The following is a 24,376-nucleotide window of genomic DNA, read 5'->3' as shown; positions in this document are numbered from 1 at the left end:
TCATAAAATCGTAACTACCACAGGCTTTTAATTCCTTTTTACAGAATACTTAAAGGCTATAAAATTACGGATCATTCCATCAGTACAAAATTCATGGAAAACAGAGCCATAACTGTAGGCTCAATCACAACTGGGAGGAGAGCAAAACAATACTTGTTTTAAACGCTAAAAGGCAGCAGCTATAAAATTATACATGATTAAGCATATTGTGCTCAGACATGATTAAAGACGCACAAAAGGGCACAGAACAGCAGAGATTCAACAAAAGGGCTCATACAGAGTTAAATCTCACACCACAATTTAAACACACGAACGGCCGATCAACAAAAGTCCTCACTTCCAGTAGTTGTGGGGAATGCCACGCAGAGGGTGACGCTGCACAACGATGTGCTTACGCTTCTTCTTCGGTTTCTGATCGGAGCCGAAGTCTTCGTCCACCCACAGCATGTCCACAGGCAAGAATTCCATCGGGTCTTTAAAATTGAGCTTGTGCTCTGCCCACCAGTCATCCACGTCTAAGTCTGGCTCTTTCCAGTCCTCGAGGTTGCCAGATCCCCAGATATTTGGAACAGGCTCGTCATCATCCAAGGTGTACAAAATACGGCCACACGAACCCGGACCATTATTCTCGCAGTCAACACAACAGAGTTCCTCCTCCATCACACGCTTGTTGTGTTCTAGCATGCGCTGATGACGCTCACGCGAAGTTTCCGGCGGGTTAAATAGGGATGGCAAACCACATTCCTTCCGCAGACGTTCAGATGCTTCACGTCGAACTGGAGTGTCGGGATACAGAATAAACCCGATCTTCAAGTAATACATCTGCGACTCCGACTGGCGGATGTTCTCAATCTCCAGAGCCACCTGAGCCTCGAAATCCAACGGCTCCGGTTCTACAAAAGTTAAGGCCATGATTTCGGAATTAGAAAGCTTGCAGAGCTCCGAAATAGAAATATACGGGCCAACCAAGGAACGCCAAAAGTACACAAACTCAGCGATGTGTTCCTGGTTCGCGGAAACATACGCAACAGATTCAGAGAACTTGACAAACTTACGGCGTTTCTTATCATCCTGTTCCGCGCAAATCAAACGCCCGCGCTCTGATTTGTAAAATTCCATCTCCATTGTATGAAAGATCAGAGATTTAAACCAGAGCAAATGACGGCCAAGGTCTGAAGAGTTTAAAAGCTGCAGCTAAAAATGTAAAAATCAAGACTAAACAGGAAAACCGCTGACACACCGCAGCTGTGCAGACCGGAAGCAGCTGTGCACTATGTGACTGCCACTGCCCTAACATTTAACAACACACGGGCGGTTGCCATGGTACCAATTTCGTGCGTGTTACAACACGAAGAACTGGAATTTCTCATCCAGATTAGCGTTTCTATAACGGAATTTCCTTAAAGTTCTATCTTAGGTTTGAATTTTTACAGAATTACGGTTTCTAACAAGACACATTGCTGTTATTACTCGGATTTATTTAAAAACGACAAATCCGAATCCCCGAGTCTAAAGGTAAGCTACAAAACAGTTCAATTTACAGCGGAGCGGGCTATGCCATAAAACCAGCTATAAAACTAAAAATAAAGAATGCTGTAGAGCAGTTTATAACTAAAAGACAATTCCGTCTGTATAAAATAGTACGTTAGAAGAAACAGTATACTGTATAAACATAAGATGGCGTCGGTTACGTCATAAACTGGAGTTGGGAGCTGGACTTTCTAGTTACAATTCCCGGTTGTACTTTGTACTTGCAGCTCCCAACTGCAGCATATGATTCAGCACAACTGCAGCATATGATTACTGCATATGTACACGTATAGAAGTACACTAACTAATTTACTCACTTACTGATAATCACACACACACGCTGGTGCATCTGCTGTGCATACCTCAAGGATGCTCGCAGCCCAGATGCAGCTACCTGTGCAGCCGTGTTGCACCCGTGCAAGTGGTTGTTTACATTCTTTTACCGCATGGAGCGGCATTGGCACATTAGCGCAACTGGCTCGTCAGCGATGGTGCTGCATACCATGCGCGTCTCTTATTGATTGAAAACACTTATAGTAATGCTGCGCACTTATAATATACAAATTATTTGTCAACTTATCGAGTAGTTTAATTGCTTAACTGGATTGTGCACGGCTTATATATAATTGTGAAACTTGACATGCGCCCAATGGTTGGAGTACTGTACGGATGGATGGATGGTACTGTACTATATGGATACTACTGTACACTGTACAGTTATATTGGTTTACTTTCACTGCTTGATTCAACAAGTTGTTTACATTCTTTTACACTATGGAGGAGCACTTTAACGCATCTGGCTCGTCAAAGCCTTTCAACGCATAGTAAGTGAAATATAATTACTTTTCAGTGGATATTACTAGCTGCTCTATTCTCAATTTATTTATACATATATAATCATGGAAACTAACAGGTACGATGGAATATTATCTTCTTTATTACTGTACATTATGCCTGTAGTGTGTAATCAATTTTGACAATTATTTGCAGTCTACTGCGTGCATGCTTATGCGTGCGTGCAGATCAACTGGAAAAAAGTCCGCCAGGGTCGCTGCAAAATTTTTTCCACTGGAGCCAAAGCCACATTTCTGTTAACGATTACTCCGCTAATTGCAGAATTTATGAATTTCTTGTACACGAAGTAAGTGAAGCAAGTGTTTTTAGTTTATATTACGTTGTAACCCATGCTGTATTTGTCATGTGTACATAGTTTCGGGGCTGCTATAAACTACGAGGGTTTGAGTGGAAAAAGTTGGCCTGAACTTCTCAAAGAATTTTTCCACCTTGTCAACGGTATGGCGTAATTTGCTGATTCCGCAGTTTCCTGATTACAAAATTATTATTATATGCTTGTATGTTTGCTCAATGCTTTTATAACAAAAAATACATTTCGTAATAAAATCTAATTATCATAATTAATGAGTAATGTATTGTACAGTATTGCACTGTATATGTAGTATGTACCAGATACTTTTAAGGGTAAACGTTCTTTACATTTCTTAATAAATTTAGCACTAATGCTTTGTAATGCCAGGTAACAGAAATATGCAACGATAGCTTTTTTTGTAATTTTATTTACTGCTGCATTTAGGTTCCTAATAACAGGCGCAATTCGTTTTCAGCAGTATGAAGAGTATCAGCATCTTTTGCACCTAATAAATTAATTTTTCCAGAATGGAAAATCATCGCCGTACAACCTTGAAGCCGGACTCGCATGGCCGGAAATATTTCAGGTTCAAACATGGCATCAGCTTTTGCTCTTATTGAGTTGTATAATTTCTCTAAACTAAGAAATTTCCCAAAATTGAAAGTGGCGACAATGTTAACAATTCTTGGATTCTTTAACGATGCTTTTTGATAGCCGTATTTTTGCAGTTTCCGGTAATAGTGATCCAATAACGCGAGAGCATCACTGATGGACTTTGCACCATTAACTGTGATCTTGCCGTTGCGGTACACTTGGCAGTGCGATTTGTAAGGACGAATGGAACGGAGAAGAAGCCCGGAAAATTTATGTGGTGCATAATGAGCAAGCGGAGCGCGTTCGGATAAGCTGGGTAAGTCAATTGCGCAGCCAAGGTCAGCAGTTGCAACAACGTTAGTTATTTTCGCCATTCAGCCAATTTGCAAATGTCTCCGCTTTTGAAAGCGTTGTTTGTGGTAATGAAGTAAGCTCCTTAAACTTCGGGCACCCAATGTCTTCAAGATTAAACACTTCAGGCAAATAATTTTCCAAAATCTTTTGCTTTTCCAATCCTTTGGCAAAAACGTCAAACGCGCAGGTCGTTCACCAATAAGCTCCAGCATATCCTGAATCGCCCTGGCGATGTCCAAGTATAAATAATCTCCACGATTATGCCAGACAAGTCCGTGTGAGTGACGCGATTGGCTCCTAAATTCAACGCGGTAACGATTAAAGTGGGATGGAATGGTGAATGTGTAGCACCTGCTAACACTAGTTGGGCAATCACAAAATGCCAGCTGTTTTATAAGCCGTTGGGAGCCAGCGATAAACCAATCAATATCTAAGACAACCCTCCGCTTTGAAGTCTCCATTCTGTTATCGGTACGCTAGCAATAGCTCCGCCCTTTGGAAATGGATTCCTTAAATAGGTATCCGCGCACGACAGCTGATTTGAGATTCCGACTACCCGCTTCAGTCCTTGTTGTGGGGCCAACGACTTCGGGGAAAACGACATATGTGTCAAAATTAATTATGGAGCGCGATAAATTATTTGACCAACCATTTGGACGAATTATTTTGGTGTACGGAGAAATGCAGCCAGCCTACGAAGTGCTTCAGCGCAAAGTCCCTTGGATTGAACTGACAAAAATATTCAACAAATTGTGGAGGATGAAAATTATTTTGATGGTAAACAAAATATTTTGTTGATACTGGATGACGTGGCAAGTGGTTTGGTGAAAAATGAGCATTTGGCTAAACTCTTCACTCAAAAAAGTACACCATAAACGGCTTTGTGTATTTCTATTATTCAATAACCTATATAAACAAGGGTCTGCTATGCGAGACGTGCATCTTAATGCACAATATCTTATACTGTTCAAAAATAATCGTGATGTGAACCAAATCAAGATTCTAGAAAGGCAGACTGGTTTAAAACATCTCAGCGGAGCTTACGAGGAAGTCGGCCAGGAACCATTTCAACCTCTCATTTTGGATATGAAACCGGACACACCTGCCTATTTAAGGATTCGTTCAGCAATATTACCGGGAGAGTTGACTAAAATTTACATTAATCCACATACGACAACCTTGCCCAAGAATGTGTGATCAGATTTTAAAAGACTTTGCACCGTTTCTCCTTACCCTGCGATCGCTGAAACCCAAGCAGCGTCGTTTTCTTTGGAAAATATTTCGAAACGACAACTTCGCTGTTTTGAAGAAATTTGTTTGAATTTGGTAAAGAATTCAGTGCCTCTTACCACCGATCAGCTAAAGGTGTGTCAGCGTTGGCGTCGACCATTAAAGCTGATTGCCCTCAAAAAATATCCTTTACGAAGCAAGAGGAAATTTTATTACAGCGCGGAGGATTCTTACCTGCGGTTCTACCTGTATTGGCAGCTGTTTTGGGAACTGCCTTACTGAAATGAAACCGGAAGTGCATTATATTGTTCCCGCGAGCGAAATGAAAAGACTTGCAAGTGACACGGTTGGTCGTATTGTAACGGATGTCCAATTACAACAGCAGCCTACTGAAGTTGTGGATATTGTAAAACTGGACGATTTGATGAGAGATATAATTTCACGGAATACGCTAAGCGAATGGGAGAAAGCGGAACTGTTATCAAGAAACTTGGCTCGCTTTTTGGCGCTGAAAGAGTCGGCGTTCGGCCCTGACCAAATGGTTATTCCGCCTCCAGCATCTGTGCCCCCCATTCCAGTACAACTATTAAAGAAGCCGTGGGTACCCCCTAATATGCCTGATCGTATGTTAGATGCTTTCCCTCCTATTCCACCTGCACCCCCGGCAAAACGCAAGCGTGCAAAGCGAGAAGTATTTGATGAAAACACTTTACAAATCGAAGGTCCCATCGGTTCAAGAACCAAATCCCAGTTCAACTGGATGACTATTAATAACAAATGAGTGGTGGTGGATGCGTTCCTTTTCTTTGTCTTTGGGTGAAGGTATGACATGGAACTGCACATCTAGCTGTTGCGATGGATCAAGCAGTAGCGACGACGAATACGATGGCCAATCTACTGCTACGACAAGCGTATCTGAACCCTCAGCACCCGGGCAGCTTAACAGGGATTCAAAAGTTTCGCAGCCACTTTCCACAAGCACCAAACTATCAACAAACGCGGGAACAGCTGGAGCATCTGGATCCATATACAGTCCACAAATCTCGACGCAAAAGGTTCAAAAGAAACCCCGTAGTTGTCTCAAACCTAGCGGAGCAATATCAAGCCGATCTGGCAGACATGTCAAAATATGCGAAGCAGAACAAAGGATACCGTTGGATATTGTTTGTGATCGACGTCTTCAGCAAGAAAGTGAGCTGTCAACTACTAAAGAATAAAAGCGGTCTAGAAGTAAAACTTGGGTTGGAAAAGGTGTTTGCAGAACTCGGAGCTCCCATTAAATTGCAAACGGACAAAGGTCTTGAATTTTACAATAAGGACGTTAAGAGTTTTTGACAGCCCAAAAGGTTTTTTGTTCTCTTCTGAAAATAAAGCAATCAAAGCATCCTTAGCTGAAAATGGCATACGCAATCTCAAGAAACGAATATGGAAATTATTTCGACACCGACAGTCTAAAGTGTACTGGGACGTTCTGGGAGATTTGGTAAACAGTTACAACAACGCAATTCATTCTTCGCATAAAGTCACGCCTAATGAGGTTAGCCAGTCCAATTCTCTGCAAATATTCAATCGACTATATGCAGAATTATTATTGGGAAAGCAGAAAAAGCCAAAAGTACAGCGTAGGTGACACAGTACGAGTAGCCATCGACAAAACACTTTTGAAAAAGGATATGAGTCAACATTTAAGGAGGAAATTTACAAGATACACCAAGTATTACCACAACAGCCCGAGCCCCTCTACGTATTACTGGATGAAGACGGGGACTTAATTCGCGGGAAATATTACGAAGCCGAACTCAGTCGTGTCAGAAATGGCTCATAATAGCTTTTATGTCACGCTTCCATCTGATGCCTGTATGCAACAGTTCCCAAAGAATAATGCAGCTGAATGGACCACAAAGTTAAAGAGCGTGATATCGCTACCGGGACAATGGGAAATGGCATTGGTGGAAATACAGTATCCTAATTCAATGTACAATTTACCCAGTCCCCAAACGTTGCACGTTGACCAAATTACTTCTATGGATAGCAACGGTGTTTTCGCTATGGAGAGGGACACAATTACGGTACCTGCAGGGATCTATGAGAAAAGTGACATCATTAATTTTATCAACAGTAAAGTACCACGGTTAAAGCCATTTCGCGATTCTTCAGCGAAAGAACAGGCGGCTTTCCAACTAGAATTATTTGCAACCGAGCCCAAGCTCAAAGTGAAATTTCCCAGCGTACGTGTTTTTCTGGATTTTCCTCCCTCATCTTTGCATCTATCCCGTATGCTTGGATTTAAAGAACGACGATTTTCTGCTGCACAGTCTGAACAATATGAAAATTTTTAATGGAAAAACGAATTTTGCTTCCGCAGCTACAACACTGTCCGACCAGCTGAAAGCCCTGGCAGAGTTGCAACTGTTGGAGACGTCTATAACAATGACAGCAGATAAGCCCGTAAATATGCACATTGGGAACCAGTCAATTTTGTCTACTGCAACAAGTGCGACTACAATATTGTGGGCGATGAAACTATGCAGCTTTTGCGCGCTTTCCCCATTAAAGCAAGTGTTCCTCGCTTCGAAATTGTTTCCGAAAGGTTTGAGGATCCACATTATTTACCTGTTTTATACGATCGACTGGACACTATTGATATCAACATTGCAACTGATCTCGGAGAAGCGGCAATTTTTCAGACTGGAAAGTCAATGGTAAAGCTGCATTTCCGCCCCATTCAGTATTACTATCGCTAAAAAATGCCCGTAATCCTCTTTGAGCCGTCACCATCGTTCTATCTGGATTTATTTGCGGGGGCCGCCACGGGCGCTAGTAGCCAGCACGGCTATGGAGCCGTCGCGACACGCTATCGCGGGAGTTTAATGCAAAATGGCAGCGGATTTATGCTACCTAATTTCCTGCGCGCAATGTTTAGTAAATTAGCGCATTTTGCTGCCCCGGTTATTAAAGCAGCGGCACCACATGCCAGAGCAGCAATGGAAGCAGCAAAGCCCCACTTACGCGACGCAGCGACAACAGTTTTAAGTGAAACATCCAAGAAGGTAGGAGAGAAAATTTCGGAAGCGTTAACTGCGCAACCTCAACAGCAAGGAGGCATCAAACGGCTCAAGCAGCAGCACAAGAGGACAAAAGATAAAGAAACCTTCCTTCCGACTTAAACGGCTTAAACGGATTCCCCCAAGAGAATTTGAGGACGCATTTTAAAATGGCTTTTATTTTGGAAGGAAGCGTGCCAGCTATGCAGGTCGAGTCGGATTTATTCTCCGTTCCGGCCACTCTAGCGGATTTTGTGCGGACAGAAGAAGAACGCATTCTACCAACATCAGGGCAAACAGAAGAAATTAGTTCTGGAGAAATTTCCTTTTACATTCCCCCTTCAACGTCGGCGCTGCTAGTGCTACCGGAAATTACGCTAGAAATGGATATTGCAATCAAAAAGCAAATTGCAGGACTTGGTGCGGCTACGCATATTGAAAACACGGATCTGGTAGCACCAGTGAACTTGATTGCACATTCTATATTCAGCTCGGTAGAGGTAACAATGGCCAACCGCCTGATAACTAATTCCACCCCATTATATGCCTACCGAGCGTACTTGGAAAATTTGTTGGGGTACACACCGGCTGCCCTAAAAAGCCAGGCAACAAGTGCTGGATTTTATATAGACACTCCCGGGTACCTAGAAGATCATGCCAATAACGCTGGAGAAGTAACGCGAAAAGCTATGTTTGTGACCAACGAGTACGTCCCGTTCAGCGCCAAATTATGTACGGACATTTTTCAGCAGGGAAAAAATTTGATCACCGGTGTACCGCTACATGTGCGCCTCATTTTGAATAAGCCGGAATTCTACCTGCGTTCATATGCCAATCTTCCAGTGGATACCTTTAAAGCATACATTCGCAATCCGCGGTTGTACGTCAAACGCTTTGTGCCTAATCCGGCATATTTGTCTGCGCTTACTGCCCAATTATCGACAAAGACTGTGAAATACCCTATTGAGCGAGTGTGTATGCGTGTTAATGATATTGGTATGATTCAGAGCACAGTGCTGGCTAATTTACATATTGGAGCAGTACCCAAATGTGTTTTTGTGGGATTTGTAAAAAGCTCGAGTTTTCACGGGCTGCGCCGAGGTAATCCGTTTAACTTTGAACATTTCAATCTCAACTATATAAGTGTCGAAGTCGACGGACAGTCGTATCCCGCACAAGCCTACCGACCAAATTTCGCCACGGGTGATTATTTGCAATCATATGACGGTCTGTTGGAGACGCTCGGCCGCTTGCACGCACCGGACGGGGCGCTGCCTTTCGACCGTAAAGCATTTGCGGAAGGATTTGCTATTTGGGGATTCGATCTGACACCTTCACGGACAGGCCGGGGACCGATGAGCACCGTGCGCCAAGGAAATCTATCAATCCGCCTGCAGTTCGCCGCCCAATTAACTGAACCAATTATGGCCATTACGATGATGGTGTGGGATAATATTATTGAAGTCAATTCACATCGCCAGCTAATTGCGGATTTTACAGCGTAAAACCTAACGTAAGTGTTGTAAGACTTAAAAATGCCGTGTTGTTGCCTGCGCGGTAAGCTTCAGGGTCGCCAGCGGGGTGGGCGCGCCGTCGGCCCCTTTGACGCTGAAGAGAATCGTGACGGATGTGGTAAACAATGGGCGACCGGAGCGCTTCGCGCTCTCGGTCGCCATTGTTCTACAGGACAAAGTGTAAAAAAAAAATTCAGATTTTATTTTGAATGCAGATCGGCACTAAAATGGACACTGCTGAAATCGACCACGTGCTACGTTCAAGTACCGTGACGAAAGACGCTTTTATTGGTGTATTTGCTGCGGACATGTTACCACCGTCCCTGCCAATGAAGCTGCCATGGGCATGCGTTGTCAATACTGACGAAGCTGCAAAGCCAGGCTCGCATTGGTTGGCGTTCTACCAGGACGTCCCGGGAAAATTGGAATATTTTGACTCTTATGGTCACGAACCGAGATTTTACGGCATCCATATTGAAAGTTTTTGCAAGAACGCCGAGTTAGTTATTTCGCAAGCGCATCGTTTACAAATGGAATGGAGTACCGTGTGCGGACAGTACTGCTGCTTTTTTTATTCTAAAACGATGCTCCGGCGAGTCATTTACCTCTCTTATTCATTTGTTCACCAATAGCAAATCGTCGAATGATCGAATGGTTTGTGCTTATATTAATCATTATTTTGATTTGAACACTGTAATACGTGATCGCTCTATGATAATTCAGTCTGTTTTCCGTCAAATAATGCAATAAAGTCTGGCCATCAAACCCTTACGTATGAGTGTAGGTGTAGTTACTTTGTACCGCAACAAATTGCAGTGCAACAAAATATTACACTACAGCAACATTGCGCTGCCATGTGGATGTTTTGTTTCGAAATATAAACAGGACATCGCATTTTGTACTCGTGGTCTTGCCAAAAACATGTGCTTCATAGCAGTTTTCCTTACTGCATCTATTTCTATTTGGCGAAGCAGAATGGTTTTTCGAATTGTTGTGGACATCAAATGGTATAATCGTAATGAGAAGTCAATTATAACGGAACTGGCAATTAGTTCTGTTGATTTCCATTGTCTATATTACACCCGATTTTTGCTTCCTCCGGATAATTACATTGTTAGCAAGTACGGCATCAGTTCCACGAATGTCGATGAAATATTTGTTAAAGCTTTCTCGGACCTGGAGATTCAGATAAATCGAGCGTTCAGAAACTATCTGCAAAACGTTAAAGACCCCCCTAAGCGTTGTTTTCTATGCGAAAGGTTCAGAAAAGTGCGGTATTATCCAGGATTTATTAAAATCTGATTGCATCAACTTGGACTCGTTAGGCTGCCCGCGCTTTTCCGATTTATGCAATGACAGATGCTACAGTCCCAACAAAGCACAGGCTTACTCAAACTGGATGCTGACTCAGTATCTAAAAGTTCCAAAAAAATGCTTGCTTTGCCGCATGCCGATCCCCGACACTGGCGTTCGTCATCATCGACGATGGCGCAGTCGAATTTCAAGACCAGATCTAAATTACTATTCGGGTACGTGCTCAAATTTTGATGTTCTTTTTTAAAACATTTCTGACAAGGTTTACGAAATTGCAGATGAACAGGGTAACAGGTGCTGCATCCGTTGTGGAGCTGTATTCATTTCCGGTGAGGACCGCACTGAACAAAAAAGGATCGCGGATATTAACATGCCTGACATTTTTAGCGCATGAATCATTGAGCGATCTGTTTGGAAAATTCAGATGATAACAAAAATGCTGTAGCGGAATTTATTCATATATAATCTGAGTATCTTGGGTGCATCTTTGAGACTAGTAAAATCACGTTGCCAGAGCTCGTCTTTACGATGACGCAAGTACCTGATCGTGTACAGGGCAACTCTAACGCCTGTACTAGTAACCCACAGTTTGCTGATACCGCACTTTTCAATCATGATTATGCTCTTCTTGATCATAATTATACTGTACCACGAGCTGATCTGCCAGCTTTGAATATAGCTGACGAAGTCGATCCAGACTTGAATGACATTAAAGATTATTATGTGCTCGAAAATATCGGAGCAAAATATTCCCAGAAATTTTCAGTTTCGTTCGAAACTTACAAATGTACAGTGACGGGGCTGGATAATCTATCGTTCAAGTATGCTGTTAAAACGATAACACTCGTTTTGAAAGATATTCTGGAGAGTGTGATTGCTGCGATTCCAGCGCATAACCTGGTGCGAATCCGCATGTATCAAAATGCTCTGCAGTATCCAATTTGGATGCCACCTATTCGGCGGGACCAAATAACAATTGAACGGTGGATGACGACAATAAGGCGGATTCTAAACTCTAATCAGGCTTTTCTGCTAGACGAATCATTTGAACTGTCAGTCCAGCACACTGATTTGCCATCCGGATCATGCAGAAAAAATGTATCAAAATTGTTGCAGCGGATTTTAGACAACAAAAGATGTATTACCCAGATTCGAAATACGGACTGTTTGTGTATGGCCAGGGCTATAGTTGTGGCACAAGCGCATGCAGATGGCGACAAAGAGCTGTACACAAAGCTTTACCGAACCATAAAGTTGCAAGACCAGAAGACAAAAGAATTATTGTTGACTGCCAACCTGCCAAACAGAGAATTCAACGTGCAAGATATTCCCCGCTTTGAAGAAGTTTTACCGAATTATCAGTTTATTGTGGTATCTGTGGATCATGGAAATTCTATCGTCTACTGCGGCGCCTACTGCGAAAAGCGAATTATGCTGCTGCATCACGATCAACATTTTGATGTTTTAACATCTTTACCGGCCTATTTTGAGCACCACTATTACTGTTACCGTTGCATGAAAGGCTACGATCAAAGACAGTATCACCGCTGCGAGTTCAAGTGCCACCAGTGTTTGTCTGCAACTTGCAAAATGAATAAGCAAGAAACCATACACTGTCTGGACTGTAACCGCGATTTCTATGGGCAAGATTGTTTTGACAGACACCAAGCTGGGAGCAGCACCATCTGCGCAAATTTTTCATTTGCCGTGAGTGTAAAACCTTTGTCTCCATGGTAAATCGCCGTATGAAGACCAATTACGATACAATTCATGGTGAGGACAATGACCAGGACCACGATATTGCTAAGGAAATCGAACTAGATGTTGACGATCAGCAACATCGATGTGGTGAGTTTTGTGCGACTTGCTCGTTATTCTATATGCCGGAGGAAAACCATGTGTGTTATATGAAACCCGTGGAATTTACGGATAAAGAAAAGGCCAAGCACCATAACGACAAGCTGGCATACTTTGACCTGGAAACATATCAAGACGAGAGTGGAGAATTTAAAGTCAACCTAGCGGTGATCGCGACAAAAAATGAAAAATTTATTCTTCCAGAAAACGGTAATATTAACGGCGACATTTCACAAGAACTTGGCGATTTCATTTTCAGTGAGCGTTTCCGTGGCTACACATTTATGGCGCACAATTTGAAGGTAGCGAAAGTCAACACGTTAAGTAACTTCTTTATTAAATAAATTGATAATTTATTTTTCAGGGATTTGATGGATACTTCATTTTGAATTATCTCGTGAAAAACGGCGTTATTCCACGTCCGCTTATTTTCAACGGGAGCAAGGTTATGCAGATGGACGTGCCCAAACTCAAAATAAAATTTCGTGACTCTATGAACTATGTACCATCATCGTTAAAAATTTTGCGAAAGCATTTGGTTTGCAAGAAACCAAAGGAGATTTCCACACAAACTTAATAAGCCTGAAAACTGGAATAAAATAACTGCTTGGCCCGATCGTCATGACTATGGCTATCAGTCTATGAAAAGAAAGAACGAAAGCGCTTCATGAAATGGTACCGCAAAGAGCGACGCCGTCACAGGAACAAATTCGACTTTAATGCACACTTTATCAAGTAAGCTAAACCCTTATGCTATTTACAGAATCGAACTTATCCGATTCGTTTTAGGTATTGCTCACAAGATGTCCTCATTTTGCAACAAGCGTGCGAAAAATTTCGAGCGCTTTTCCAACAGGTAACCGATGGATTATGCCCATTTGCGTCTGGACTAACCACACCCGGCATGTGCAATTACTTTTGGAGAGCGCGAATGCTGAAGGAAAACCAAATTGCGTTGATCGGCCCTCCTGGTCAGGGCAAAAAGTCATCTGTCAAAGGAGAGCGTTGGCTACGCTGGATTGAAATGGAAAATGATGTAAAATTGCAAAAAGAGCATCGAATCGGTCACTGGACTGTGGATGGTTTTGATCGGGATACAAAAACCGCTTACGAGTTTTTAGGTTAGTCAGCTCGATATAAATGTTATCGATCACATTCAAAACGCAATTCACCTTCAATGTTTTTGTGCAGGATGTATGTGGCACGGCTGCAGCGAATGCACAACAAAAGCACGCTGCATCCCTTTCTGAAACGGCCAATGGAGGAAGTTAACAAAGCAACTGCCTTACGCCTTGAAGCTATCAAAACTATGGGCTATTCCGTAGTTTCGATCTGGGAACACGACTATGATAGCCGGCTCACTACTGACCTGGAATTTCAGAAAATAATTCAGTTGACCGGTATTGAAGAACCTATGCACCCCGAGACGCATTTACTGGTGGCAGGACAAACGCTATCAAGTTGTACCACAAGTGCGATCCTGGAGAAAAAATCTATTCGCTCGACGTTATCAGCGAATACCCTTATATTAACAAAAATCTACCTTATCCGCCTGTTATCATTACTAAAGATTTTCCGCCTGTGGAGAGTATTTTGGAATAATTAAATGTCGCGTCATTCCTCCACCGTCGTTGTTTTTACCGGTGCTACCTTACAAAACTGATAAACTGACTTTTCCTTTATGCGCTAAATTGCGTGACGGAACGCGTAAACGAACCATGTTCTCACGATGATGAGGACAGGGCTCTGGAAGGAACTTGGTGCACTCCAGAAATTCATCGAGCATTAGAAGTTGGCTATCGTATCGATAAAATATACTCGGCTTGGCACTATCCAGAACAAATGCAGTATTTATTCAGAGAATACATTGACCTGTTTTTGAAGCTGAAAACGGAAGCTTCTGGATATCCACCACAGTGTCAAACGGAAGATGAAAAAGACAGATATATTCAAGAATTCCTTGCTAAAGAAAATATTCTACTGGATAAAAAGAATATTGCGAAAAACGACGCATTGAGAGCTCTTTGCAAGCTTATGCTAAATAGTTTTGGTACACATGTGAACTTATTTAATTTGTGCATGTTCATTATTTTTACGCTCATTGCAGGGAAAATTTGGTCAACAGGAAGACCGATCCAACACGGATATGGTGGAAAAGAAAGAGGTATTCCATGATTACTTGTTTTCTAACAAGTACGAAGTCGCCGGGTTCGATTTGGTCACCGATGAAGTTATGGCAGTTCAATACCGCTCCAAGAAGGACTACATTGCGACGAGCAAAAAGACCAATGTTGTTATCGCAGCTTTTACGACTGCGTACGCACGGCTACACTTATTAAAATTCATGGAAATGGTTGGAGACCGTTTGTTATACCACGATACAGGTGAACGCGCGAAACAGTATTATCGGCAAATTGCTCATCCACTTCTTTATTTTGCAGACAGCATTTTCTACATCCATAGAGACGATTTGCCCGATCCACCAACGGGAACGTGCTTGGGTGATTTGTCCTCGTCTTTACAGCCTGACGAGTACATTGACGAATTTGTAGCGCTTGGTAAAAGAATAATTATCTAGATAATAATATGCGAGCAACTTAAAATGTTAATTCTTTGTTGTCCCAGGACCAAAAAGCTATGCTTACCGGACAAATACTGGATGTGAAACGATAAAAGTCAAGGGATTTACGTTGACACGGCAAGCGAAAAACAGCTAAACCTGGAAAGCCTGAAAGAGATGCTACTGGAAAGCCTGGCACCACCGGACCAGCCAAGCGGAATTACCGTGAATTATCCGTTCAACATAACACGCAATAAGCGCAAGCTGGAAGTTTCGTCGGCGGAAATTAACAAACGATTTAAACTTACTTACTCAAAACGTAGAATTGTTGACTCTGATTTTAACACTCGCCCATGGGGTGATGTTTCGATTGAGTAAATCATCAACTTCCAGTGCGGTGCAATTGTTAATAAAGGTCCTGACACTGTGGCTTGCTCCGAAAAATGCTTCCAGCAGTATTATAAGAATTAACATAACAATAATGCAAGTCCCCACCACGGCTTCGCAAAAGTTTTTTTTACACACAATGCGCGCCATTGTAACAAAAGTCACTTGTTTTTTTTTTCTAGATTTTATGCGTTCCGTGGTGCCTTTAATACTTACTTCCTCCCGAAAGACTGTAATTAGTTAACTATTGTATTAAATTTTAACTACATATATATATATATATATATATAGTATTATAGTATGCACTATGGACATACACTATACAATTGTGATGACTCATATTCTGGAGTTGGGAGCTGTAGTCATAAAGTCCAACCGGGAATTGCAGTTGGAAAGTGCAGCTCCCAACTCCAGTTTATGACGTAACCGACGCCATTTTATGTTTATACAATATACTGTTTCTTCTTCTTATCTTATTTAGATTTATCTTATTATTTTTAATATCTACCTAAATAATATATTTAGTTGTTTTGCTTGCATTTTTTTATTTTCCTGGATCGATCAGATAATTACAAGAGAAACGTTCTGCTCAGTTTGTGAAACAGCTGATTAGCATTGCTTTATTACGTGGAAATGTCGCATATGTATTGGACAAGGAACGCCCTGTACAAGTAGTCTGTATTCGTATTGGTAGAGGACTTAATGTAGACCCGTTCAATGTCGCGGAAGTGATTCTGGTGCACGGAATCTTTATTATAAAACAATCCCATTTTTCTAACATGTCTACAAGTAAACCCAATCAAACGCTCAGACATACAATACGTAATAAATATTATTACCACCAACGAAATAACCGCCGATGACCGCCAGTGACCGGCGAAAAGCATTATATATACCAAACACATCAAACAGCATCATACAGCGACGTACAGCGTGCTCAACAGAAACGCGTCAGTACATGCATCGTCTGGCAAACTAAAAGCGTGATTTGTGATTAATTTATTAAATACTACATATTATCTGTTCAATTACAGTACACTGTGTAATACTCTGTACCGAGCATAATACCAGAGCACCGATGAAATAACGGAATCAATGCTACCAGCCGGCAGTACTGATACGGAAGCCGGCAGCCGAACTACCGTTCAGTAAATAAGCGGTACAAACGACACACTGCACATATTACAAAACATAATTATAATAATATAATTAAAAGAAAACCTTGCCGCCTGCTCTTTGCTTAACAGGCGCTTTTTGTGCCGTTCGTGAACTTGTTTCTATTGCGTTTTAAGCGATACCGATCAAGCAAAGTGCATAGGCTACATGTGTCGTCGCCTTCCTGTTTGGCCATAGCAAAACTCTATGTGCAGTTTTAATTTAAACTGCCTCTTGTACTGAAGCAGTCGTCTGCGTACGGATGGAACACTTCTGTGACGTATTTACTGAGCGCTAATACTTTCAGTTTATTAGCAGCTCAGGAGCTGCACCTTAGCAGACTAAAACATCAACAACGCAACTGCGTATGTACATTAACTACGCCAGTTGCCAGGTACAACATTCGTACAACACAACATGTTTACATTGGCATTCACGAGAATCCTTTACTATACACTACAACTTCCGCTCCAAATGTACTTTCCGATGAATCCTCCGCAGAACAGCGTAGAATCTTCACCTTGTTTTGCGGATCGTTTATCGTGAGCTTGCCGTTATTCAAACATCAAGTATCTGGCGTTTTCTTTGCGGGCCAACCCCGGGGAGGGGCGTCACCGTAATGAGCGCCGGCGGATGCCAAGCGTAATTAGCGTGGCGTGACGTGCCGTAGCATAGAGTTTGGCGTAGCCCGTCTTCGGCAGTTGTACATATTTGTCGCGGTGTTAATGCGATAGAAATTACGGGATATTCTTGTACAGCTAACCTCAGCGTCACTGTCATGCCGGTGATGAATATTTATCCGCACCTAACGCGTACCTTCGACAAGGTACCGTGTGCGTGCGTATTAAAATTTAATTGTTATCATATTGATTATTATTCTTCATTAGGGAATTATGTGTTATTATTAAACAAGGTATGCCTCGCGCTCCGCGCTCGGCAAAACCCTCTTGGACGGAAACTAATATTTGATCTCCCCACGATTTTTTCTTGAACCTCTGACCTCTGTGCGATTCCGATTTTTCTCTACTTTATAAATTATTGCACTAATTGCTGCCTCCGTGGCAACAATTTTTTTTACTCTTAAGAATGTACTACAGTACCACTGCACCAGTATCTAAAGAACGTCATTAAACTAAATACTCCATTTTCTATACTTAAGAACCTGTCAAAATTTCTTCTGACCAACGCTTTCAAAACAAAATCAAAATTCAGAAGGCACACCTATGGAAAATTAGAAATTTTTCAAGACTAAGCTTGACTTGAACTGACCACGCGTTGATTTATCCATAAAAACCCAGGAAAAATACGTTTTGAACGGTAAGCTTGTATGAACATAGAGATAGGCATTAATAACTTTACTCCAGCTTTATAATCGGAGTGGCTATTTTGCCCCAGTGTGTGGGGGGAAAATAACTACTGGGCTATTTTGCCCCAGTGGGGCCCGTCAAATAGTTAGTTGGCTATTTAGCCCCATACTGGGGTTTCACAGTCCTTGGCTATTTAGCCCCATTGTGGGCGTCTGAGTAGCCTTCCGGCTATTTAGCCCCATAACACTCTTCGAAGGTAACGGAAAAAATGTTATAGGTTGGTACATTGCCGTGGCCATCCTGGAGTTTTTGGTATGTCATGTGCAAATATTCAGTTAATAACTTCACCAGTGATATCGGATAGAAATCCAAACGGGAGTGCGCCGGTAAAACATTATAACCTGCTTGTAGCCATCTCTCTTGCACTGTTCCCGTTGAGAACGTCGTATATTATACTCCAAGGTCAGATGCAAGAAATGGCAACAAATTGCATAACGATTATTTTGAAGTCGCAGCAGCTCATTTACAAAATAATCGAAAAATGTTAAAAAAATGCCATAAAATGCGGGCCCGGTATAAACTCTCAACAGACAAACAAACTGTTTGCTCGGCTGGCCGGAAGTCGAATCATCATCGACGAAACTGACTCTGAAGCGGACCGCCTTCAAACAGAAAACGATCGTCTTATCGACGACATGTCCAAGTTGCAGGACAAGATCAACCGCCTGCGCAGCGGATATCACCTGCTGTATGAAATCATCAAACTTTCGTCCAGGTGACCCAACAAAGACGACTATTGGACCAAACGGTTCAACAGAATGCAGCACAGATCGTGCAACTCCAGTAGCAGGTCGCTGCCCTCCAGAGCCAGCTCAGGACCGAATCAACGATTCGAGCCCAACTTGTACAAAACAGCGCCATTAGGCAACAGAATTTTGTCCAATTGGAGCAGGCCTTCAGCCAAGTCAAACAGGCGATTCAGGGCAACCACGACCGGATCATCAAATTAGAGGCCAGCAATGCTGGTCTGGTCAAAGACTACCAAGTGGCCACCCACGTATTAATGAACTCAACGAGTATCTGGAAAGGCTAAACACGGAGAACGCCTGCTTAGATGCGGGAAAATCACATCTCGAGAATTCACATTTCGAGATGTCCGCAGAACCACCGACCTATCACATCTTTCCGGACTCGGATACACAACGTCGACAAGAAAAAGTCGACGAGGCCCTGCGGCAGGACCAACGGTTCTACCAGCAGCCAGTGCATCATCATCAACGTTACCACGTCAATGTGCTCCAAACGCAGCCATCAACGGGACAACCGCCGACCATACCGACGCCCTTGAGTCCAGTGGACCAGAGATCATCAACGGCGACAGTAACGCTGCCGCCAAAACCAATCCCGGTCACCATATCGGCAACTATGGGTCAATCGACCACACTGACGCCCGCCACACAGACTCAACCGTCCGTGCCAACCGGACCATTCTTTAGCCCGAGCCAGCCGACGTCTCAGAACCAGACGCCGAGCCGAGGATATTTAAGGCCACGTCCACTGTACCCAACTCTGTTCCCGAATATAAACTTTCACCTGAGCCCACATCTGGTCTCAGGTCAGGCTCCAACAAGCGGCTCGGACCCAAACCGGACCAACCCGCCAATGTTTGGGCTATCAGCCAGTGACAGCCACACAGTGACAAATAGGAGGCCAAAGTGGCACACCAACGGTGCAACGGACACTCCATAAGCCAACACAGCCTAATTGGTCCTCCTATCCTAGCGGCAGCACCAACGGGCAAGCCAACAACAGCCGGGCCAGAATGTACCTCCGGGCCAGAATGTGCCCAACTCACCCGGCGCACCGCCAACGGCGGCGAGCCACCGGACCGGCAGCTCAGCCAAACCAGGGCCAGAATGCGCCCATGCTAGTTCAGCTGCCCAATAGAACATACGGGTGGATGGCGTCCAACTGAGCCATCCAATACCAACTAAAATTGTTGTTGAACCCTCAATAGGGGCACCAGCCGGGCCCAGCGCCACAGGAACTGCAACCACCGGCACAATTAGTGGGGCAGCAGATAACGCCTGCACCGTCGCCAAGGGCCAGTTCGCCAGTGCATGACCTGGTACACATGCAGATGCTGGCCGACTCGTATGCGAAGGCTAATGCAAAGGTCAACGCCCGGACCACCCAGCCGACCTTCGACGGTGACAGGACAGCCGTGAAAGAATGGATTGCCCAGATCAGAAGGATCTGTAAGCAGTCGTCCGACTTCATCAAGCCGGACCAGACTTCATGAGCAGCATCTTCGCATCCTTTTCCAAACCGGTCAAGGAATGGTACACTGGCCAGGTCAAGCGTGAAGAAGGCGACGGCTGGACAGTCGACGAGTGGCTTCAAAAGTTTGCAGCTCGATACGACAACGTGAGCCAACAGGCCAATGCTCTTGGAGACATCTCGTACCGTACCTCCTTGGCACGGTTTCGAGACGCCAGAGCAATACTATGACGCAATCCTAACTTTCCAGGCGCGCGCCAACTTAGACGACACCATGACTCTTGATTTTCTGGAGACCAATATGACTGAGCCAGAAATGCGCCGTGTCCTGGACATCCGGCTGCCGAAGTCTCTGACAGAATTTCGGGACTATATTCGGCAGTTTATGGCAGGTAAACTCGAATACGACGGGAAGGCGGGCCAAGGATACCGGGCCATCCGGACGGCCGGACCAACGCCACCTGCCCGTCGTAGCGCAACAGCCAACATCACCGGCTTACTATCCTCCACAGATGCTAACACGAACCTAAATCCAAGTTGAAGCAACATATGCCGCTATCGCGGCTATGAACTTAGGTTCCCACGGTGGTGGTGGTGGTTATGGTCAGGCCCGGAACCAGGGCAATTCTGGCTATAGCCAGGGCAACGGTGGCGGTGGCACCGGGTAAACTGCCGGTGCCTGACAGAGTACTCACGGGAAACTGGTCCAGCGATACAAAACATGATTCACGGGGGTGAGAATTTCTTCGAATACCGCGCCGACCAACTCCTTGCCCTAGTAAAGGGCTGGCTGGAAGAAACAGGTGCACCACTAACGTGGGCGCAGATAGCCGAACAATATGGATCATTTGCCCAAGAACTAAACAATCTCCAAGAAGAGTGAGCACTATGGGAAGACGAACGTCTAGCCCTATTGTGGGACTATAGAGAATACCACATGGAAACTCCGAAAGCACTCCAACGGATGTACTCGAACCTCTTCAATGACATTATCAAACTTAAAAATAATTGGCCCAACAACCTGGCGTAACCGTCAGCATATGGCTAATGTACGACTTGGGCCTGACCAACGTCAGGACCATACCGGAACCATTGCCAGAAGCAGCACCACACATAGCAACCAGAGTGCGCTTCAGTAGCGGCCCACATCCTGAACAGGGCCGACGAAGGGACACCCGCAACGAAATGCAGGATTCTGGCATTAAAGTCCCCCATGCCGGACAGCTATGAATTCACTCCGGCATTAATGTCTCCCATTGCCGGACAACTATGAATTCACTCCGGTATTAATGTCCCCCATGCCGGATATCACTAAATTTATTCCGGCAATAATGTCTCCCATGTCGGTTAACAAGAAAAGTGGTGTACAGTAAAATCTTTCCTTAAATACACTCCTGTATAACATTCCCACTCCAAGGAACCGGATTGTCTCGTAGAGTATATCATAGGGGGATTATCTTTATAACATTCCCCTCTTTATAAGGATTACATACACTTTCCGCGGAACCGAACGCAGTCTTACCGATGTAGAAAACCTGGACATAACATTCAGCTCCGGCTCTGGGGGCTGTTGTTCTTTATCAAATACACCTCGTCATAGCATACGAAATCGGTGTAACCGTGCGTGTATTTTATAGAGAGCTTTTACTGTAGCAGTAATGTCCATCGGGAAACCATTTATTGCAGTTGTTTTTCATTGGTAACGCTATGGTACCGCTGGTGGCGGTTTTTCAAAGTTCAAGGATTGACCTAAAAATCAGCTTTCTATGGTACCCATGTCACCATTCTGGCCGAAGGGTTAGTGTTTTGGCGATGGTGGCAGGGGGGACAAATGTCCTGGGGGAGTCGGGGGACATTCTTGCCGGTCACCCATGTATTTATCTCATACGGTCCACATCTTATCAGAAATTTTATCCTCGGTATCAGCCGTAGTCAAAGTCTTTGCTGTATGCTGCTGCGGTCAGACAGCTCTAAAGGTATTTATTGAGCATGATTATTCAATTTGTTGTCAAATTTGTTAAAAATTTGTTCACGGTGATACCTACCTGACATTTATCGGGCTATTTCAGCTCTGCTCAACCACACGCGGGCAATTGCACAAAACAATTTAACCATACTTATATGCATCGTTATGTTTTCCTCTTTGCATGTTTATGGTGTAACTTGTTAAAGCGGATTCAGGAATACTCAAATCTGAATCTTTTGATGTGCCGGTAACTGCCCAAGGGGAGATTAAGGGGAAGGGGTCGTGATCATTTTTACCGTGCGTATAAATCCTGCTCTAAAACCGTCATCAGAAAACAGATTACCGAAGGCTAAAATTATTGTTAATTTTGCCGTTAATCTTAAGGCGGCAAAACGCAACCTAACTATTACCATTCCTTAGCAAAATCCAGCGCCGCTGAAGCATTCTCTTTAAGCCAACAATAATTAAAGACAACGAGGCAGCTCCCATGGAGTCCAGGTAGAGGAACCATAGACAACCCCTGCCGTCACTTTTCCAGGATCCATCACAGTGGAAACTTCCGGCGGACGATATGTCGATGCAAGCATTCAGGGCCTCTCCGACAGCAGAAGGCAGGAACAGAACACCATCTGGATGACACCCTTGCCGCAATGTAGCGAATATATTCCAGATCGTCAGCAATACAGCGAAGATGCCGGATATAAGCGATATCCACAAAAACTCCCAAAACATGGTGACTTTTCGGAAATTTCTAGAGTTTCACCTCCTCTATGAACTTTCAGCAAAAACTTAAATTTTGCAATTAAAGATTACGTTACCTAGAATGAGTTGTTTGTGTGAACACTTTTAACTCTAGCCAACACACTTTAATGCATCTTGTTTTTGGCAACCAATCAGCCGGACTGGTATGGGGCAATATAGCCGGAAGGATATCCACCCCCCGGACCGGGGCAAAATAGCCGTCTGGCTGCTCATACGGAGAACTGGGGTAAAATAGCCAATAGGTTATTAAACCCCAGACTGGGGCAAAATAGCCAACCAGCTGTTCCGCCCCCATTAAGCAGTACTGGGGCTAAATAGCCTTAGCCCTTTATAATATTACTAGTTCATACTCAAGTTGGAAGGTGTTGACATAAAAGTTTATCCCACCAAAAATAAAACATAAATTCAAAGAAAAATTAGAAAGATTACAAAACTGAAATTGACCGCATTTTCCTGTGTATCTCCCGAGCCAAAATATTTAATTTCTAGAAAACGGAAGAAACAACTCTTATTCATGGGAACATGTTGCAACCACTAAACTGACGATAAACATTTGGACCGTCTTCATCTAGCTCACTCCAAAATTCCCAGCGCGTGTCCTACCTGTTTGCAGTGCTCTGTCGTGATATCATCCGTGAAGGTGATGACATTGGGCAGCGGTTTGATGGGGACCAAGTCGACACCTGCAACACAGCACCGGGGACCTAAGACAGGGTTCTCCGCACTACAGCGTCAAGGCGTCGCTGCGCCGTTCGCCGCCAATGAGCATAAACGCAAGATTACCGACGATTATACTGGACACGGGCATGAACTGGCGGGCCACTTGCAGCCAGCCACCGGGAGCCGCGCATAAATCGATGAGAACACGGGATTTCTGCAGAAATTCATAGCTGCGATTCAGCTGGATCAGTTTGAAGGCCGCACGCGACCGATAGCCCGTCTCCTTGGCCAGATGGTAGAATTTATCCTTACGGGCTTTTCCCACTTTCGTTTTCTTACCCATTTTCGAGCGAAACTTAGATGTATACTTTTTATACAATACTTTTTCAACAGAAAACGTAAAACTAAATTGCAGGGAATTCCAAAATGCACACTGATGTTAGGCATTCAGTAATGATTGATGAATCATGAGCGGAAACACCGAAACAGGCATTTCCAGGCGACCACTAAACTGCCGCGTGTGAGAGGTTGACTTTGCGTCATACGTACTCTGCTCGTTGACACTTGACAGTTGGTTTTCACCGGAAGTAAAAATATTCTCAGATTTCGGTCACAAAATGGCAGAAATTACTGCATTTACATTAATAATGATAAAGAAAATAGTCTTCTGAATATAAACATGTGTGATCGGAATAGATGTATAACCTTCTGCAGA

At 43.7% G+C, this 24,376-nt stretch overlaps 6 protein-coding genes and 1 long non-coding RNA gene across 9 annotated transcripts; 5 read left to right on the top strand and 2 right to left on the bottom strand.

The window, feature by feature from the left end:
• Positions 1–30: 30 nt before the first annotated feature.
• On the bottom strand, positions 31–2,173 carry LOC129598719 (uncharacterized). The gene is made up of 3 exons (XM_055496751.1): positions 1,844–2,173; positions 1,056–1,188; positions 31–893 (listed from the first exon to the last, which is right to left on the bottom strand). Exons 2-3 carry the CDS (start codon positions 1,123–1,125, stop codon positions 334–336), a joined length of 630 nt encoding a protein of 209 aa, XP_055352726.1. The 5' UTR covers positions 1,126–1,188; positions 1,844–2,173; the 3' UTR covers positions 31–333.
• Positions 1,941–4,353, top strand: LOC129598720 (uncharacterized). Of its 3 annotated transcripts, XR_008691789.1 has the most exons (6): positions 1,944–2,354; positions 2,521–2,671; positions 2,741–2,823; positions 3,204–3,263; positions 3,406–3,587; positions 3,813–4,353. It is a non-coding gene; the product is annotated as an uncharacterized LOC129598720 (long non-coding RNA). The 3 variants fall into 3 exon arrangements; XR_008691788.1 differs by lacking the exon at positions 3,813–4,353 and having other exon boundaries at positions 1,941–2,443; positions 3,406–3,791; XR_008691787.1 differs by lacking the exon at positions 3,813–4,353 and having other exon boundaries at positions 1,945–2,354; positions 3,406–3,791.
• Positions 4,354–8,405: 4,052 nt separating this feature from the next.
• LOC129598755 (uncharacterized protein F54H12.2-like) lies at positions 8,406–9,597 on the top strand. Its single transcript, XM_055496795.1, has 2 exons — positions 8,406–9,400; positions 9,468–9,597. The coding sequence occupies exons 1-2, from the start codon at positions 8,406–8,408 to the stop codon at positions 9,595–9,597; spliced, it is 1,125 nt and encodes a 374-aa protein (XP_055352770.1).
• Positions 9,598–12,457: 2,860 nt separating this feature from the next.
• Positions 12,458–13,161, top strand: LOC129598754 (uncharacterized). The gene is made up of 2 exons (XM_055496794.1): positions 12,458–12,886; positions 12,949–13,161. Exons 1-2 carry the CDS (start codon positions 12,458–12,460, stop codon positions 13,159–13,161), a joined length of 642 nt encoding a protein of 213 aa, XP_055352769.1.
• Positions 13,162–13,234: 73 nt separating this feature from the next.
• Positions 13,235–14,070, top strand: LOC129598759 (uncharacterized). Its single transcript, XM_055496800.1, has 3 exons — positions 13,235–13,319; positions 13,374–13,705; positions 13,776–14,070. The coding sequence occupies exons 1-3, from the start codon at positions 13,252–13,254 to the stop codon at positions 13,832–13,834; spliced, it is 459 nt and encodes a 152-aa protein (XP_055352775.1). The 5' UTR covers positions 13,235–13,251; the 3' UTR covers positions 13,835–14,070.
• A 626-nt stretch (positions 14,071–14,696) lies between these two features.
• On the top strand, positions 14,697–15,859 carry LOC129598749 (uncharacterized). Its single transcript, XM_055496789.1, has 3 exons — positions 14,697–14,968; positions 15,026–15,142; positions 15,210–15,859. Exons 1-3 carry the CDS (start codon positions 14,731–14,733, stop codon positions 15,299–15,301), a joined length of 447 nt encoding a protein of 148 aa, XP_055352764.1. The 5' UTR covers positions 14,697–14,730; the 3' UTR covers positions 15,302–15,859.
• Positions 15,860–23,470: 7,611 nt separating this feature from the next.
• Positions 23,471–24,078, bottom strand: LOC129598764 (pre-rRNA 2'-O-ribose RNA methyltransferase FTSJ3-like). Its single transcript, XM_055496817.1, has 2 exons — positions 23,785–24,078; positions 23,471–23,684 (listed from the first exon to the last, which is right to left on the bottom strand). Exons 1-2 carry the CDS (start codon positions 24,002–24,004, stop codon positions 23,575–23,577), a joined length of 330 nt encoding a protein of 109 aa, XP_055352792.1. The 5' UTR covers positions 24,005–24,078; the 3' UTR covers positions 23,471–23,574.
• Between the last annotated feature and the right edge of the window lie 298 nt (positions 24,079–24,376).

Source organism: Paramacrobiotus metropolitanus, unplaced genomic scaffold (assembly GCF_019649055.1).
Source record: "Paramacrobiotus metropolitanus isolate TYO unplaced genomic scaffold, Prichtersi_v1.0 Parri_scaffold0000128, whole genome shotgun sequence".
In the NCBI taxonomy this organism is placed as follows: Eukaryota; Metazoa; Tardigrada; class Eutardigrada; order Parachela; family Macrobiotidae; genus Paramacrobiotus; species Paramacrobiotus metropolitanus.
The sequence above is the reverse complement of the archived record's forward strand: the minus strand, read 5'-3'. Positions and strand labels throughout refer to the sequence as shown.